The sequence below is a fragment of the Gymnoscopelus microlampas genome (assembly GCF_963454915.1).
Source record: "Gymnoscopelus microlampas genome assembly, chromosome: 5".
Lineage (NCBI taxonomy): Eukaryota > Metazoa > Chordata > Actinopteri > Myctophiformes > Myctophidae > Gymnoscopelus > Gymnoscopelus microlampas.
Genome location: NC_139942.1, coordinates 43,868,760 through 43,887,152, shown reverse-complemented (window position 1 = coordinate 43,887,152; position 18,393 = coordinate 43,868,760). Strand labels below are relative to the sequence as shown.

The following is an 18,393-nucleotide window of genomic DNA, read 5'->3' as shown; positions in this document are numbered from 1 at the left end:
CCCTGTGAATGGGGGCATTGTCATCCTGGAAGAGACCACTATCATCACGATCGAAGTATACAAAGTTGTTCTGAATTTCAGAATAACTTTGTTTTGATTTGCAGTTACCTTTTTCCACTCTAAGGACACAAGTGGACCTAAACCATACCAGGAAAATGACCACCACAGGCAGCATAACAGAGCCACTGGACCCCCCATCACTGGGCCAAAGCATTCAGGCCTGTACTGTTCTCTTTATGTACACCACACATGAACTTGTGTAGAATATGACTCATCTGACCATATCACTTTTTTCCACTTCTCTGTCGCCCAGTGCCTGTTGTTTTTACATTGCTGAACTCTAGACGACCTCAACAATAAAAGACACACTGTGCACACTTCCACTTGCACGGTCGAGAGAAAAGTTTAATGAAGCAACGTGTAGACCTTCCTCAGCCATGCCTGACTGAGGAAGGTCTACACGACGGAAATGTTGCTTCATTAAACTTTTCTCTTAACCGTGCAAGTGGCAGTGTGTGCGGGTATATCTTTCATTGTTGATGCTGTCTACTGTTTTTTTAAAACCTTTTTAATCTAGGCGTGCAAATGTATTTTTTACACACCACTGAACCCTCAAATGTGCATTTGTCTTACAATACAATAATAGCAACTCTATTCATGAAGCTCTTTAAAACAAGGTCACAAAGTGCTTTACATAAAGCTGAAGAAATGAAGTGAAATTAGCAACAGAATTGAAAAAAAACATGATACAGAACAGAAAATCAAGCGATAAAATAAATATATATATGAAAAGGCCTTTAGATAAAAGTAATGTTTGTAAAATGTAAAATGTAAAATGTTTCAACCACTTGAACGCTAGAGTCCCTATTCTGGGCACGTCATAATTAGACAAACATTCAGGGAGAATGGTAGATCTACAAGCTTGTCGTACTCGCAACATGAAGTGCTGTGAATCTGTAGATCTGCTATTTTCGCTGAATAGATGTATTTAGTGTAGAGGGAAGAAGGAAGGGACCAAATAGGCCCCTACAGGGACATCAGTCAATGAAGTAAATGCGTTTAAGTGGTTAAAAATGGATTTAAAGTAAGACACTGAGCTCCTCAGGCAGCTTGTTTCAGAGTCGAGGAGGTTTAATGAGGGCTGTAATAAAATGTTTGCCTATAATTACATGCCCAGAATAGGGATGCCAGATAAAAGTGGTTGTCACCTGTCTGTCGGTGTACAGTACTGACACAAATTGGACAGTAACTAAAATGAATGTGTGCGTGCGCGCGTGCGTGTGTGTGTAAGTGTGTTTTAGAGAATAAAGCAGGCAAAACACTCTCTCTTAACAGATCATTATTCATATTATTATCATGTAAACAGCTGCAACATGTTGCATGGGATAGTTCATCGTGTCGAGTGACCCTGTGTCCTCAATGTTGATTTTAATGAATCACTGCACCAAACTAGAGAAATGCTCTGGTTATCAAAGAATGCATTATGACATTCCTCTCTCCCTCTCTTTCTCTCTCTCTCTCTCTCTCTCTCTCTCTCTCTCTCTCTCTCTCTCTCTCTCTGTCTCTATCTTCCTATCTCATACTTCCACACACCTCCACACACACGTACGCACGTACGCACGTACGCACATACGCACGCGCACACACACACACACACACACACACACACACACACACACACACACACACACACACACACACACACACACACACACACACACACACACACACACACACACACACACACACACACACACACACACACACACAGTTGCATAAAGAGTTGATCTGAACGGATGATCTGAAGGGATGATCTGCATTTTTTAGCCTTAGTCAGGAAACAGTACTTTCGCAACACGTCATCTCAGCCACATTAGAACAATAAATAAAGGTCGGTTACTAGGGCCGAGGTTACTAGGCAACCCATACAAATAATGTAAGTGTGATTCCAGCAGGGGTACAAACTTATTTTATATAGGGTATATACTGTGTGAGTGTGTGTGTGTGTGTGTGTGTGTGTGTGTGTGTGTGTGTGTGTGTGTGTGTGTGTGTGTGTGTGTGTGTGTGTGTGTGTGTGTGTGTGTGTGTGTGTGTGTGTGTGTGTGTGTGCGTGCATGCATGCATACATACATACATACATACATACATACATACATACATACATACATACATACATACATACATACATACATACATACATACATACATACATTACATGCATGCATACATACATACATACATACATACATACATACATACATACATACATACATACATACATGCATGCATGCATGCATGCATGCATGCATGCATGCATGCATGCATGCATGCATACATACATACATACATACATACATACATACATACATACATACATACATACATACATACATACATACATACATACATACATACATACATACATACATACATACATACATACATACATACATACATACATACATACATACATACATACTGTACATTGTTTCATCGATCGATCAGTCAATCAATCAATCAATTAGTCAATGAATAAAACTTTCTTTTTCTTTTCTAAAAAGTAGAGCAAACACAGAAAGTGGTGTGAGTTAAGGGAGGAGGAAGGAGGGATAACAGCATGACGCGAGGTGAAGGAGGACGTGAGGAATAACGGTGCAGACATTGGAGACCTAATTTGGTTTGACTGGGCGGGGTTCCTCTGAGTGTAGTAAGACAGGAGAGAGAGGGGAGGTAAATCCCTGCTGTGTTAGTGTAGTTCTACCATTCTACTGACCTGACCGGGAGTGGGAGCGGAGTCGGACCACAGAGAATAGCAGCACCAAGGAAGTGGTAAAGGTAATTATTACGGTTTACTTTAATCAGTTAACCCATCGCAAGATGAAAATATACTGTTTTGAAGGTTTGTTCGTGTATGAAAAGTTGTTTAACAGCAACTTGTTGCATCTTACCTGCATCGTGCCTTGGGACGCTCTGAATCACAATGATGTTTGTTTTGCGGTGAGAGTTTTATTTCACGGGTTTTATGGAAATGAATGATGTGTCTAATTTATAGACTATAACGATCGAGTTTGAAAAGTTCGGGAAAGGGCGTGCAACAAGTGCAACACAATGTAGCCGAATGAATGCAACACTGTGATGTGATGATCACTTTAATACAAAGTAGTCTCGATGGCTTTTCACTGTGTTTTTCTTGGGGTATTTTTTTTTGGTAGTGGTGTGTGTGTGTGTGTGTGTGTGTGTGTGTGTGTGTGTGTGTGTGTGTGTGTGTGTGTGTGCGTGTGTGTGATCAGGGTGCGGCCCGCGGCACACCCACCACCCCATGCTTTAAAATGAATGAACCGCTGGAGTAACGGTGCACTGCACATCTGTCACACTGACTGAGAGTTGTGATGTAATCAACGGCTTGACGCTTCTTTGATTATTATCTCTCTGGAATTCAGCATGAATGATTGACTGATTCACCATCCTTTTAGACCAAGTGACAGTGTATGACTCGTGCTGTTTGCATTTCTGTCTAATAAAGTATTCAATCAATCAATCAGCAGAGAGATACTGTATGTCCTCTGTTAATGAGATCACAGGCAGCCCCATTAAATACATCTTGTGACTGTTGATATGCTGCTACTCCGCTAGTCTGTCTGTCTCACACCCTACCTTCATCTCTCTCTCCCCCCCTGGCCTGCTCCCCCACCCTCTCTAACACGGCCGTCTCTCTCTCTCTGTCTCTCTCTCTCACACGGCCTGTCTGTTTCTCCCTGTTACTCCCTCGCTCCGTTTCTCTTTCTATCATTCTGTCTCACTCTCAATGTAAAATCTGAATGTATTTCTCTGAGCTCTCACTCCATCTCAGACACACACACACACACACACACGCACAAAGCCTGCGCCTGTCACTCTCTCCATGTCTCTCTCCCTCTCTCTCTCCCCTCCTATATGGATGTGGGTTGTGAATCTCAGATGGTTTGTCAACAGAGCCTGTCTTGTGTGCCCGGCCCACGGAGCCCTAAGTGGATTATGGGTGAAATGAAGTTGCTGTTGCTGAGGTTGTGTCATGACAACCAAACAGCCGACGCATAATGACCTCCTACCTACCCTGAGACAAGCACTCTTTCCTGACACACACAAGTCACATGGCTTGTGTGTGTGTGTGTGTGTGTGTGTGTGTGTGTGTGTGTGTGTGTGTGTGTGTGTGTGTGTGTGTGTGTGTGTGCGTGCGTGCGTGCGTGCGTGCGTGCGTTCGTGTGCGTGCGTGTGTGTGTGCGTGCGTGTGCCTGTGTGTGTGTAAGCCAGTATTTCTCAAACCTTTTCATTTCAAGGACCCCTATAACTAAACATGAATATTAGTGCATGTCTCTTCGAGGGCGTTCCTGTGTGTGTGAGTGTGTGCACCTGCAAGCATGCATGAAAAGTGACTGTGCGAAAAAAAGAGTGGTTGTGAAATATCCTGTTTGCACACCTATTTTAAGACCCCCTGTCCTAGAAAGGAAGTCGCCCCCTCCCCGGTTGTATGATACCATGGTGTTTTCCATGTTGTGCTGCCACAAAAGGCCAATTTCCGTACAGAGAATCTGATTTTTCTCTCTCCCCTTTTTTGCCTCTGCCATTTTCCCGGGTTGATTCCATAAGCACAGCAAGTAATGGCGGGAGCAGGGATTGATTTTTCCATTACGGCCCCTCAACGTACGTTTATTTTGAGTGGTTTAGATGAAACATAATTGGTACCTTTCCTTAAAGTGCAGAGGGAGGGAGCACTATGGTACGAGAGAAGAGGGAGCGAGAGAGTGATGGTGAGAGGGGAGGGGGAGGAGAGGGGAAGATGGAAAAGCGAGGGAGTCACCGACGCTAAACGAGACCGGGGGAAAGGAGAGACGGGGAGAGGAAAGGACTTGGCAAATATGACAAAGTTACCAGTTGTTCAACAGCAGCCAGACTGCTGCACATCTGGAATACATCAGCAATTTGGAAAATCTTACAAGAAAAAGGGAGAAAGATCGAGAGAGAAGGCGGGAGAAAGAAGGGAGGACATAGGGAGTAGAGGGAGTAGAGGGAGTGAGGGGAGGAGGGGTGGTGAAACAGGGGGTTTGGGTGACTCACTCCTCTGCTATTCCACTCCATCATTGTTTAAACTATGTGTCCTGCTTGGGTACAGGGCTTCCCCCGAATCCCTCCCTCGTCTTTTAGACCCACCCACCTTTCCTCATCTCTCCCTCCTTCATCCTTTAGGCGCTCTTCGCTTTTACTACTACTAAGTCACTTTTAACTATAGGATGGGCATCTATTGGGTTTTAACCGATACCAGTGCTAAACCGGTATTTTTAAAACAGTGCCAGAACCAATACTTCTCAATATAGAAATGACATAGATTTCTTTTTCGGTTTGTTCCTGTTCTTGCCAAGGCCAATTGGAACAATGTTGTACTAAACCACTGCTAAACTGTTATTTTTAAAAAGGTGCCTAAACGGTGAAAGAACTGATACTTTTCCATCCAAAAAAAACTGTCAATGACATTAACAGCATTTTTTTAAAACAATGTTGTACTACAGGGGGACACTTTGTTTCATTCTGAGAGTCTGCTGCCAGTGCTGCCTTACTTGGTGCTGATTCTAGATCAGCCGGAATCATCACACAAGTTACACAGCACTACAATCCGGTACCTATTCGGTATACTAATACTACTATACGGTATCAATAGTATCGGATGTGGAGGTTTGATTGATTGATTGAATACTTTATTAGACAGAAATATAAACAGCACGATTACAGTCTGACATTTGAGCTAAAAAGATAACACAAAAAAAGTCCTAGGGACTTGTTTCCATTGTGGTCCTACTGTATTCATTCAACAAGCATAAAAATATGGTAGCGGTTCTAGTATGGTACATGGTTGTCACTTCTCGGTACTCAACTTTATACTTTTAACAAGTTTTTCTTTGTGTAAAAGTCTCTCTACTTTCTTCTCATTTTAATTCAACCCTCCTCTCTCTCTCTCTCTCTCTCTCTCTCTCTCTCTCTCTCTCTCTCTCTCTCTCTCTCTCTCTCTCTCTCTCTCTCTCTCTCTCTCTCTCTCTCTCTCTCTCTCTCTCTCTCTCTCTCTCTCTCTCTCTCTCTCTCTCTCTCTCTCTCTCTCTCTCTCTCTCTCACTGTCACCTCCCTGGGCCACGGCTAGGCTCTTCTCCCCCATTTGTGTTGTCATCATCATCCCTCCGATGGCGGTTGCCGTGGCGATGAATGACACTAATGTAAACAGGCATTCGCTCCTTGTTTATTACTATGTAAACTCTGGACCGGACTACGCCAGTTGAGTGGAGCCGAGCATGGGGGTGTGAGTCAGGAGGAATGAGGGAGGGTGGGGGAACCTTGGGTGTTGGGGCGGGGGGGGGGGGGGGTTCGCTGTTCAGAGTCAGGCAGCTCCCTGTAGAGATCTCTCCCTGGATGAAGGGACTGTGAGTGGAGGATGATATCAGGGACCGAGGGAGGCCTCCGATCCGAGGTTGATGACAGACACTCTTTGGGGTCGCTTCGAGGTCTCGGCGCCACGCCCGTCTAAAAGGGGGATTGTGTGTAAGGAGGAATGTCAGCGTGACACGGCCTGTGTGCTGCCTGCGTCGGAGTGCTGCTTTTTGCCTCTAATGTCTCCATGACATTGATAGGAATTGTAGAGGGAAGGAAGTAGTGGAGTAAGATGCATGTGACTTGATTTGACAAGTTGTTACCAAATGTATCCATGTACGACTCTCGGACTTTATTTAAGGTTTTGGTAGGGGAAACAGCTGCATTGTTCCCTTTGTTTTGGTTTTTTAAGTAGTTCAGGAGGAAGACAATGGCAGCATTGTGTGTTTCATCAAATGTCATGTAGGCCTGTACAGAACATTTTGACCAGAGGTGAAAGCTGGAGCCCTCATGTGGCCACAACAGGTATTCCTTATAGGCCTCAGAAGGCCACCTGTTGTACGCAAAATCAAATACACTTAGATCTTCAGAATCTGTAATAAGCAATAGCTTCCACACAACATCCATGATCAGTCAAAGTTTCCTAAAAGAAACCCTGGTTACTACAGAAGACATACATGTACTGAGGCATACTGAACAGGCTGATGACTAATTTTCTCCTTATCTTTTTCTTTTTTCTCTCTCTATCCCTCTCTCTCTCTCTCTCTCTTTCTTTTTGCAGTTTCCCGGACACAGCAGATGGTAAGACTCAGAAGAAAGTGGATCTGAAGTGTGTAGACCAGAAAATAAACTCTAACCTCTAACCTCTAACCTTTGTGAGTGAATCCTAAAACGCCCTGCTTCTGCAGTCCAGCTTCTTCACTTCAGCTCAGTGTCCTACAACATTTCCCATAATGCCTGTGGTGGTCCATACCAACCCGCTGTTCTGGACACGGGTGCTAGCACTGATCTTCTCCTGCGTGGCCTTCTCCATGGCCGTGCACAGCGGCAACCCGGGTCACGGCACATGGGACTGGTGCATCTTCTGCTGGGCCTTCAGCTTCGCGGGGACTCTGCTGATCCTGCTGGTGGAACTGTTTGGCCTCCAGGGTAGAGCGCCTGTCTCCTGGAAGAACTTTCCGATCACCTTCGCTTGCTACGCCTTCCTCTTCTGCCTGTCCGCCTCCATCATCTTCCCCCTGTACATCAAGGGCGAGTCGAGCCACAGCGATACCTACGAGCTCCACATCGTGGCCACGGTGTTCTCCTGCCTGGCCACCATCATGTACATAATGGAGGTGAGCATAAGTAAGGCGCGTCCCGGCGAGCTGGCCGGCTACATGGCCACGGTGCCCGGCCTGCTCAAGGTCTGTGAGACCTTCGTGGCCTGCGTCATCTTCGTGTTCATCAGCGACCCCGTGGCCTACGAGAGCCACAATGCCCTGAAGTACTGCATGGCCGTCTACTGCATCTGCTTCATCCTGTCGGCCGTCATCATCCTGCTGTGTATCGGCGAGTGCACCGGCTGCCTCCCGTTCCCCTTCGCCCGCTTCCTGTCCGCCTACGCCATGCTCGCCGTGCTCCTGTACATCTCGGCGACCATCATCTGGCCCATCTTCAACTTCGACCCGAAGCACAACGGCCAGAAGCACAGGCCGAGCTGGTGTGGAACCTTTATGGGACTGTGCCCCTGGGATAAACGGTTGGCCGTGGCAGTGCTCACCGGCGTCAACTTCCTCCTCTACCTGGCCGACCTCATCTACTCCGCCCGTCTGGTGTTCGTCAGCGCTTGAAGGGGTGAAGGTAGTTGGATTCTGCCTAAGCTTGAGTTATACTTAACTGCGCGCGGGTGTCGCTCACGGAAAATAGTAGATCTACAAGCTCACAATGCGTCGCATTCCCAGACACATTTGTGTGCTTGTAGATATGCTATTTTAGGTGCACCACACGGGTTAGGACCATGTATAAATCAGGCATTTCTTTTTTAGATAAGAGAGGTATTAGAGATACACCAAAGTAAACAGCGCCTTACTGTTTTTTTGTTTTGTTTTTTGTTACTTGTTTTGTTGTATTTTTATTTTTTTGCAAATGTCATTGTTCTGCCTTCACTTGGTTTTCAGTTGTGATCTCAGTTATGGAGAGACTGTCAGGCAGAGTTGCTGTTTATTTGACACCAAATGAGAAAACGTAGGGCACGGTCGTAAGACAATCAAATAATGTCAGTTTCAACTCCACGGTCTTTTCTAATGTAATGCAAGTCATTAAAATAAAAACATATTTCTGAAATAATGGGGTTGATGGGAGATATTCTTCAGCTGAAAAACAAATTCACAAACAAACCAAAAACTCTTTCAGTGGGTTTTCTTCTCATTGTTTTTTGTTCCTATTGATCCACTTGTACAATTCATCCATTGTATTATTAATTGAAGCATATGTTTTATACCTGCCTGATGTTCTCAAGACTTGAAGTAGTATTACAAAAATGGTTTAGCCTACTTGATGTGATGAGGAATGTTAAGCTAGCTTTATTGCTGATATTATGATCTTTTATGTATACAGTATCTACAAGCTACAGTCTGTACTAAGAATATATATTTTAAGGTGCAAGAATATAGGCGAGATAGATTTTATTGGAATTGTTTGATGCTTACATAATGTTAGTGCTGTATGTGTGTATTGTCCTGAACACGGTTCATCCCAATATCAAAGAATCCGAAACTTGCACCGTTAAAAAATATTATTGTAAATTGAATGTAAATTTGGCTCATTGGTTTTCTACTGCTGTAATAGAATTCCTGGTAGAAAGAGACAGAATAGGCTGCTTCTCTCTTTCTTGTCATTTGTGTTATGTTGTATGTTCTTTTTATATATTCCACTGTTTTGCGAAAACATGCCACACCAGTATTATAGGAAAATGTAATCTGTTGTTAAATAAATCCACATGGAAAAGATGTGCAGTCACTGTTTGGTCTAGTTAATGTACTAGTCATTGTTACGTGGAGCTTATCTATAAACCTCAACCCTATGTTCCCTACAACCTAAACCCTAATGAAAACCCTAACCTCACAACCGTAACCCCAAGTAACCAGTGGTGGAAAGTAGCTAAGTAAATTTACTCAAGTACTGTACTTAAAGTACCATTTCCGTGTCTATTTGAAAATAGCCGATCTACACGCACAGAACCCGTCGCAAAGCGACACGTTGTTATTGTTGCATGTTGCAATGTTGTATACATTTGGAAACTTGCGAAATGGGACATTCTGCACAATGAGTACTTCTGCATTTGGTACTTTAAGTATATTTTGATGCTGATACTTTTATACTGTACTTTTACTCAAGTACATTTTGAATATGGGATTTCTACTTGTAACAGAGTATATCTGGACATTGCAGTATTGATACTTTTACTTAAGTAAAGAAATGTAGTACTTTTTCCATCACTGCAAGTAACCACACCCTACCCCTATTGCTAAACTGAAGGAACATAGGGCTGACCCTGGGTTACGCAATCACAATCGCAGGGCATTTTGAATGAATAAACCATTAAGGACAACTTCACCCATTTTCAACCTGTTTTGTATAATATAATTGGTCCTCACAAATGCTCATTATAAAAGATGGCACTATTTCTGCCTAGTCACTCCGTGTCTCACATGATGGCTACGGACAGTTCAGAAAACATCCTACCAGTGGTGTCATCGGTATAGGCAGGTTAGGTCTTTTCATGAGCTTGTAGATCTGCTATTTCTTGAAAAATTGTGGAAAATGTGTGCAAATCTTTGAATATATACAGTATATACGTTTTAAAGCGAACAATTTTAACTCTGATCTGTGCTTCTGGGGGTCCCTGGAACAACATATTTTGAGATGGGGGGTCCTTGACAGGGAAAAGTTGGAGCACCACTGATATAGCAACATACTGTTTATCTATCTAAACATTTTTAGATATGCATTTGGCTGCGGACCCCCCATCTCAAAATGTTTTGTACCAGGGACCCCCAGAAGCAAAGATTTGAGTTACAAATGTTTGCTTTAAAAATATATCTATTCAAAGATTTGCACAAATGTTCAAGATTTTCCAAAAAATAGCAGATCTACAAGCTCCTAGTGCGGCACCCGGTGCCGCTCTATGAGTTTGTATATCTGCTATTTTAGAATAGCCAAAGAAATCTAAAATGACAGAGATGCGTTCCCGGATGGGATGGGTTAAATACCCATTGATGATTGGTCGGCAGGTTTCTGAACTGCCCATAACCCTCCTCTGAGGCACAGATTAAGTAGACAGAAATAGTGAAGACCAATTACATGAAGATAATGGATGAAGAGCTCCTTTAAGTGTGTTTTATCTCTCCTTTGTTCAGGTAATTTACACTCACACCAAAAACACATGTTTGTGTGAGTGCCCACACAACAAACAGAATTACATACAGTATATCCATGAACACAAGCAATAGTGTACACGTGTGTGTGTGTGTGTGTGTGTGTGTGTGTGTGTGTGTGTGTGTGTGTGTGTGTGTGTGTGTGTGTGTGTGTGTGTGTGTGTGTGTGTGTGTGTGTGTGTGTGTGTGTGTGTGTGTGTGTGTGTGTGTGTGTGTGTGTGTGACACTGACTGAATGAACAGTCACAGTCTACACTGTACAGTGTATATACACACACACACACACACACGCACGCGCACGCGCACACGCACACGCACACGCACACACACACTCACACACACACACACACACACACACACACACACACACACACACACACACACACACACACACACACACATATATATATACAACATATATATTAATTTTATTTTTTTACGTTGAATATATATTTAAATATAGGTTGATGCTCAAATATGTGGGCCCCTCAACCTAGAGTACAAGCCATCTGACTAACAGGAAATTAGTCAGATGTTCGGGTAGCTGAGTGGGTAAAGAGGCCGCCTGGGAAACAGAAGGTCCCTGTTGTGGTCATGTCCCGGCCGTGGTTCATTTGTCAAAGTGTCCCTGAGCAAGACACTTAACTGCTCCCTGAACGCTGTAATAATAGCGCTCACTGCTCCCAAGCTTAATATAGGATAGGTACGTGCAGAGGACAAATTTCACGTACTGTATATGCAAATATGCAGTGACAAAATTGATATATTATAATTATGTCTTAACAGATCTGACAAGTATTTTAAAGTTTTCCTATTTTTTTACATACAAATAAATATGTTAAAACCTTAGGTTATAAACTGTAAATCCTGTACAATTAAACATCTACAGGTGATCTACTACACATGCTTTATAAATCGCCTGCTCGTTCTTGGTAGTGAGGGGGTGGGGGGAGGGCCCTAAAATATAATTGACCCAGGGGCCTCCTTGAGTCTTAATCCGTCCCTGACTGTCTCAGAAGAACAGCCTGTCAGCCAGCCAACATGGCCAACACCGTAGACACTCTGGAGCAGTTCTGCTGCCCCATATGTCTGGATATACTCAAAACAGCCAGTTGCTAAGTCTTGTGGACACAGCTACTGGGCGAGGACGACTCTTCCAAGACATTCTGGAAGAATGGAGCTGTTTGGCATTCCCTTCTCTCTGCTGTGCCAGAGAGAAGTCGAGAAGTCCACAACAGAATGATCCCATAGCCTGGAGCATGTTTCTCACCAACACACACACACAAAATTCTCTCTCTCTCTCTCTCTCTCTTTCTCTCTATCAACACATCCCATCGCCGGGAGGGACTGACCGATCATCAAACATCTGCGCCCACCTCGTCTTAACTCCGTCCTCATCCAATGACAATGTCCATTGCTCGTCTTAACTCCATCCCCATCCAATGACAATGTCCATTGCTCGTCTTAACTCAGTCCTCATCCAATGTCGTTTGCTCGCCTTAACTCCGTCCTCATCCAATGACCACGTCTGTTGCTAAGCCAACCAGTTGATGTTGCTGAGCCAACCAGTTGACTGACCCAATAATGAAACTCTTGCAAAGTCTATCATCACGCTTCATCTTATCACTCTGCGGCAGACTAAAACAAGACGGCCTGGCACTTGTGTCACACTGTAAAACTCCTGGTTAGAGCTGTTGTCATGATGAGGCATACTGAACCCGGCTGATGAGTAATTAAATCCATATCCTTTTTTTGTTGCAGTTTCCTGCACAGCAGATTGTAAAACTGGAGAAGAAAGTGGATCTGAAGTGTCAATAGAAAACAGGAAATAAAATAAAACAAAAGAAAACAAAATCTCTGACCTTTGTGAGTGAATCCTAAACGCCCTGCTTCTGCAGTCCAGCTCTTCACTTCAGTGTCAGACAACATTCCCCATCATGCCTGTGGTGCTCCATACCAACCCGCTGTTCTGGACGAGGCTGCTGTCAGTGGTCTTCTCCTGTTTGACCATCTCCGTGGCCGTGTATGGCGCCAGGCTGTTCCACAGCACGGGGAACTGGTGCATCTTCTGCTGGGGCTTCAGCTTCTCAGGGACTCTGCTGATCTTACTGGTGGAACTGTTTGGCCTCCAGACTAGAGCACCCGTCTCCTGGAAGAACTTCCCGATCACCTTCGCTTGCTATGCTTTACTCCTCTGCCTGTCCGCCTCCATCATCTTCCCCCTGTACTTCCTCAGGGGAGCCGGGGCATACTGGGGCGAGACCTTTGTTTGCCGCATCGTGTGCGCGATCTCCACCTGCCTGACCACCATCATGTACATGATCGAGGTGAGAATAAGCAAGGCACGGCCAGGCGAGAAGGCCGGCTACATGGCCACGGCGCCCGGCCTGCTGAAGGTCTTCGAGACTTTCCTGGCCTGCATCATCTTCATGTTCATCAGCGACCCGCCAATCTACGAGAGCTTCGAGACTCTGCAGTACTGCCTGGCTGTCTACTGCATCTGCTTCATCCTGTCGGCCGTCATCATCCTGCTGAGCATCGGCAAGTGCACCGACCGCCTCCCGTTCTCGTTCGACCGCTTTGTGTCCGGCTACGGCTGGCTGGCCATGGTCCTGTACCTCTCTGCGACCATCATCTGGCCCATCTTCAACTTCGACCCCTGGAACGGCGGCGAGTTAAGCAGGCCCGCGAACTGTGGGAGCGATGTGGGACTGTGCACCTGGGATAAACGGGTGGCTGTGGCTGTGCTCACTGCAGTCAACTTCATGCTCTACCTGGCCGACCTCATCTCCACACGCTCACGGGCGGCCGTAGATTAGTGGGCAGAGAGACCCACTGGTTATCATAAGGTCACCGGTTCGCCTCCACGACCGCCCAGTACAGTACATGTGTCAAAGTGTCCCTGAGCAAAACACATTAACCCCTAACAGCTACACCTGTGCGCCTCTGAGCAGCTGTTACAACCCTTACTCTAGGGGTATAAAGGCCTTGACAGAATTTAAAGGACACAGAATTTAAAACTGAACATGATATTTATTATAGCAAATAGAAGTTTACACAAATGTTAGCAAAATACAAACAAAGGAACCCAATCTAAGAAACAAACCTAAACTATAAACCTAATCTAAACACAACCAAACATAAACACAAATTCAAAGGCTACATAACTACAACTAAGGAATCAAGTCTGAAGGGTTGATCACAGCAGAACAGTCTTGAAGGCTTTCCCAAAGGCTGGTTATGGAACACAGCCTCTCCCAGAGTCTTTCAGGACATTAGTGAAAGTATGGTTTGGGTGAGAGGACAGAGGGCGCAATTCTCCACTGCCGAAGCTGACAGTCCTCTGATCAACAAAGTTTGTGAGTGAGCTTTATACTAGTAGTTGGCCAGTGGCCCCCAACCAAGCCACTGCATAGGAGTCATGAGGCTCATGAGCCTCCAGTGATCAGCAGACACAGGCAGGTGTCTGCCACTTGGAAATCAACAGTCTCCAATCTCCACCTCTCACTCCACCTCAGAACACAGGAAATAACACAGGATAATACGATGGAAAATACAAAAAAATCATACAATGCAAGATAACAATTTCCGCTGGCCGTAACAGCAGCCATCAGCTGGGTGAAGCTGAAATTGTATTTCCTATGGGATTAGTAAAGGTCTACCTTCCCAGTGTTTGTGCTTGAATAGGGAAGGCAGGTGGAAAATACAAGCTCCAGACCTAATGTAACATGTTTTGTGAAACTAAACCCCTAATTAGCTTTCTTGGTGTGCTTTCTTGACGTGAGCAACAGATCAGCTACAGACAGTCAACAACAGGAATATATAATATGGTTCAAGATTATATGCAAGCTGGATTTTATTGTGATGGTTTGATGCTTACTTTAATGCTGTATGGGTGTATTGTCCTGAACACAGTTTATCCGAATATCAAGGCATCTAACATCTTGCACTATTAAAAAAGATTATTGTGTCAATTATGTGTCAACTTGGGTCATTAATTGGTTTTGTACTGCTGTAATATAAATCCTCAAAGAAAGATAGGCTGCTTCTGTCATTCTTGTTCATGTTAAAGTATGTTGTAACTTTCTTTTTATATATATTCCAATGTTTTGCGTGAACACGCCACACCAATGTTATAGGAAAATGTAATCTAACGTGTAAATAAATAAATCCACATGAGATGTGTTGTCACATTTAGGTCTGGTTAATGGACTAGCCAGTGTTTTACATTTGCAGGGCAATTAGAATGATGAACCATCAAGTGTGCATGTTATCTCTACTCTGCTCAGGTGATTTCCTTTCTCAACAACACATGCACTTGTGAATGCCCACACACAAAGAACACCACAGCAGAAGTTTCCAGTAGCCTGGAGCACATGTCTCACCAACACACAATCTCTCTTCCTCTCTCTTTCTCTCTCTCTCTCTTTCTCTCTCTCTCTCTCTCTCTCTCTCTCTCTCTCTCTCTTCTCTCTCTCTCTCTCTCTCTCTCTCTCTCTCTCTCTCTCTTTCTCTCTCTCTCTCTCTCTCTCTCTCTCTCTCTCTCTCTCTCTCTCTCTCTCTCTCTCTTTCTCTCTCTCTCTCTTTCTCTCTCTCTCTCTCTCTCTCTCTCTCTCTCTCTCTCTCTCTCTCTTCTCTCTCTCTCTCTCTCTCTCTCTCTTTCTCTCTCTCTCTCTCTCTCTCTCTCTCTCTCTCTCTCTCTCTCTCTCTCTCTCTCTCTCTCTCCACACTGTCGCCTGGATGCAATGATAACACTTTTGAACCTCCTCTTAACTCCGTTCCCATCCAATGACCACGTCTCGTCTGTTGCTAAGCCAACCAATTGATGTTGCTATAAGCCAACCTCCTGACTGACCAACACACTCTTACGAAGTCTATCACGCATCTTATCCCTAAAATGTGTACTTGTGCTACGCTGTAAAACTCCTGGTTAGAACTGTTGTCATATGACAAGATTACTGAACAGGCTGATGAGTAATATCTCATCTTTTTTTTGTTGTTGCAGCAGTTTCCTGGCTGCACAAGATGGTAAGACACAGAAGAAAGTGGATCTGAGGTGTCTAGACGACAGGAAATAAAAAATATATACAAAACCAAATCCCTCTGAACTTTTTGAGTGCATTATAGACGCCCTGCTTCTGCAGTTCAGCTCTTCACTTCAGTTCAGTGACATTTCCCATCATGGCTGCATGTGGGTGCCTTACCAACCCGTTGCTATGGATGAGGCTGGCAGCACTGGTCTCCTCCTGCGTGGCCTTCTCCATGGCCGTGTACGGCGGCAAGTTGTTCCACGGCACAGGGGACTGGTGCATCTTCTGCTGGTCGTTCAGCTTCACGGGAACCCTGCTGATCCTGCTGGTGGAAGTTTTCGGCCTCCAGCCCAGAGTGCCCGTCTCCTGGAGGAACTTCCCGATCACCTTCGCTTGCTACGCCTTCCTCCTCTGCCTGTCCGCCGCCATAATCTTCCCCCTGTACTTTATCAAGGGCACGGTAGGCTACGGCACGACGTACAACTCCCGCATTGTGTCCATGGTCTTCTCCTGCCTGGTCACCGTCACGTACGCGATCGAGGTGAGCATAAGCAAGGCGCGTCCCGGCGAGCTGGCCGGCTACATGGCCACGGCGCCCGGCCTGCTCAAGGTCTTCCAGACCTTTGTGGCCTGCGTCATCTTCGTGTTCATCAGCGACCCCCCGGTCTACGAGAGCCACGAGGCCCTGAAGTACTGCCTGTCTGTCTACTGCATGTGTTTCATTATGTCTGCTCTCGTCGTCCTGCTGTGTGTCGGCGAGTGCACCGCCTGCCTCCCGTTCCCCTTTACCCGCTTCCTGTCTGTCTACGCCGTGCTGGCCATGGTCCTGTACCTTTCGGCGACCATCATCTGGCCCATATTCAACTTTGACCCTTGGAACGGCGGCCAGAAGAACAGGCCTGACAGATGTGGGAGCGCATTGGGACTGTGCACCTGGGATAAACGGATGGCCGTAGCTGTGCTCACCACCGTCAACTTCATCCTCTACATGGCCGACCTCATCTACTCCGCCCGTGTGGTGTTTGTTAGCAGCCATTCTAGGAACCCATTCGGTTAAAAAATAAGTACATATGTTTTACCTCTGGGGGCACCACCTCCTTTTTTGTGTAGAAAAACAGAAACTCGGTTTGGCTCCTCCCCTTTCTTAGTCCGCTTTCTTTATTCCTACTAACAACAACACTACATGTTTAGGGCAGTGGGGCTGTTAGCAGAATGTGCCTTGAGAGATTAGTCAGCACCTGAAGGAGGAAGGCAGGAGGACGAGTTAGGCCTGAGTGACACTTAAGGATGCAGCATACTCCAACCAACCGAACATCAACTTTGTTCGGCTTGGGCAGGTCAACAAAATGACATCATAAGAACTTCGGCAGGTCCTTCTCAATGTTCTGTTCAGTAGTTCTTGCACCTCAATTTGCACCGATTGTCAAACTAACACCTCCCCAGCTGAACATGTGTGTGTGTGTTCCGACAATCAAATGTGCTCGTGATTTATGTTGTTTTAATTTTGAAGAAAGGTTGGCTGAGGAGTGTACAAACCCCTCTCTGAGCGACTACAAACACAACCACATGGCAATTAATTAATGGAGAGAGATACCGCATACTTTGTCCACTGTGTCTTTAACCCGAAATGTCTAAATCTCTGAGACAAATGATGTCGAAGTGCGTCAGACAGAGGTTCATGAAAATAAACAGCGGAGATCCAAGTGGTGAAATGCTCCAGCACTGCATACAATATTGAGTGGGCTGAGCTGAGAAGTATAGGGAGTAAAAAAAATGTTTTCTCTAAGGCCTTTGTTCGATTTGGCAAGCTCTGGCAACACCGGAAAAAAGTTTGACGTTGTTTGGAGTCTGCAGCAACCTTTCGTTGCATTTGGATGTCGTGCACCGAAAATAGTAGCTCTACAAGCTCAGTATTTTCATTGTGCGACACCCATACGCAACTAAGTATAAATAAGGCGTTATATGAGAGAAACGGTGTAATAGAAAGAGAGAAGTACAGAGAGACACCAAAGTAAATGGCACGTTACTGCTTTAGTTTTTTGTTACTTGCTTTGTTGTACTTTCTACAGCGTGGGCTCTGTCGATAAGAGGGTCTGTTTGTCTGTTCGAGTGCGTGTGTGTGTGTGTGTTTGTTTCTCCAAAGCTAATCTCAACCAGCACCAAATCTCTTGTGCACACTGCCAGTACGCTAACGTAAACTTAGTACCTCCACTCATTTGTTTTTCACATATGTTCTATACTTTTTGAAGTCTTACATTGTAGAAGACAGATGTCACAGACGGTCAGTCTGTGACATCTGTGTCAAGAAGTCCAAGATCCAAATGAGGCCAACATATTGGAACCTATGTTGTTTATTTATTTGTTTTCAAATGTTAATGTTCTGCCATGACTCCTTTTTCAGCTGTGATCTCGGTCATGGCGAGACAGGTCAGGCAGTGTTGCTTCTTGTTTGACACAAAGAAGAAAACGTGCAGTCATAAAACAATCAATGTTTTGTTTGATTGAATAATCATAAAGGGATATAAATGTAAAAAGGGTCAGTGTAAATAAGGCTTC

At 44.8% G+C, this 18,393-nt stretch overlaps 3 protein-coding genes across 3 annotated transcripts; all 3 read left to right on the top strand.

Annotated features, from left to right (window-relative positions):
- Positions 1-2,713: 2,713 nt before the first annotated feature.
- LOC311045261 (myeloid-associated differentiation marker homolog) lies at positions 2,714-9,390 on the top strand. Its single transcript, XM_084057066.1, has 2 exons — positions 2,714-2,835; positions 7,172-9,390. Exon 2 carries the CDS (start codon positions 7,344-7,346, stop codon positions 8,220-8,222), a length of 879 nt encoding a protein of 292 aa, XP_083913192.1. The 5' UTR covers positions 2,714-2,835; positions 7,172-7,343; the 3' UTR covers positions 8,223-9,390.
- Positions 9,391-12,585: 3,195 nt separating this feature from the next.
- Positions 12,586-14,586, top strand: LOC311045815 (myeloid-associated differentiation marker homolog). Its single transcript, XM_084057873.1, has one exon. It carries the CDS (start codon positions 12,745-12,747, stop codon positions 13,624-13,626), a length of 882 nt encoding a protein of 293 aa, XP_083913999.1. The 5' UTR covers positions 12,586-12,744; the 3' UTR covers positions 13,627-14,586.
- A 1,250-nt stretch (positions 14,587-15,836) lies between these two features.
- Positions 15,837-17,300, top strand: LOC311045814 (myeloid-associated differentiation marker homolog). Its single transcript, XM_084057872.1, has one exon. The coding sequence runs from the start codon at positions 15,989-15,991 to the stop codon at positions 16,892-16,894; it is 906 nt and encodes a 301-aa protein (XP_083913998.1). The 5' UTR covers positions 15,837-15,988; the 3' UTR covers positions 16,895-17,300.
- The last annotated feature ends 1,093 nt before the right edge of the window (positions 17,301-18,393 follow it).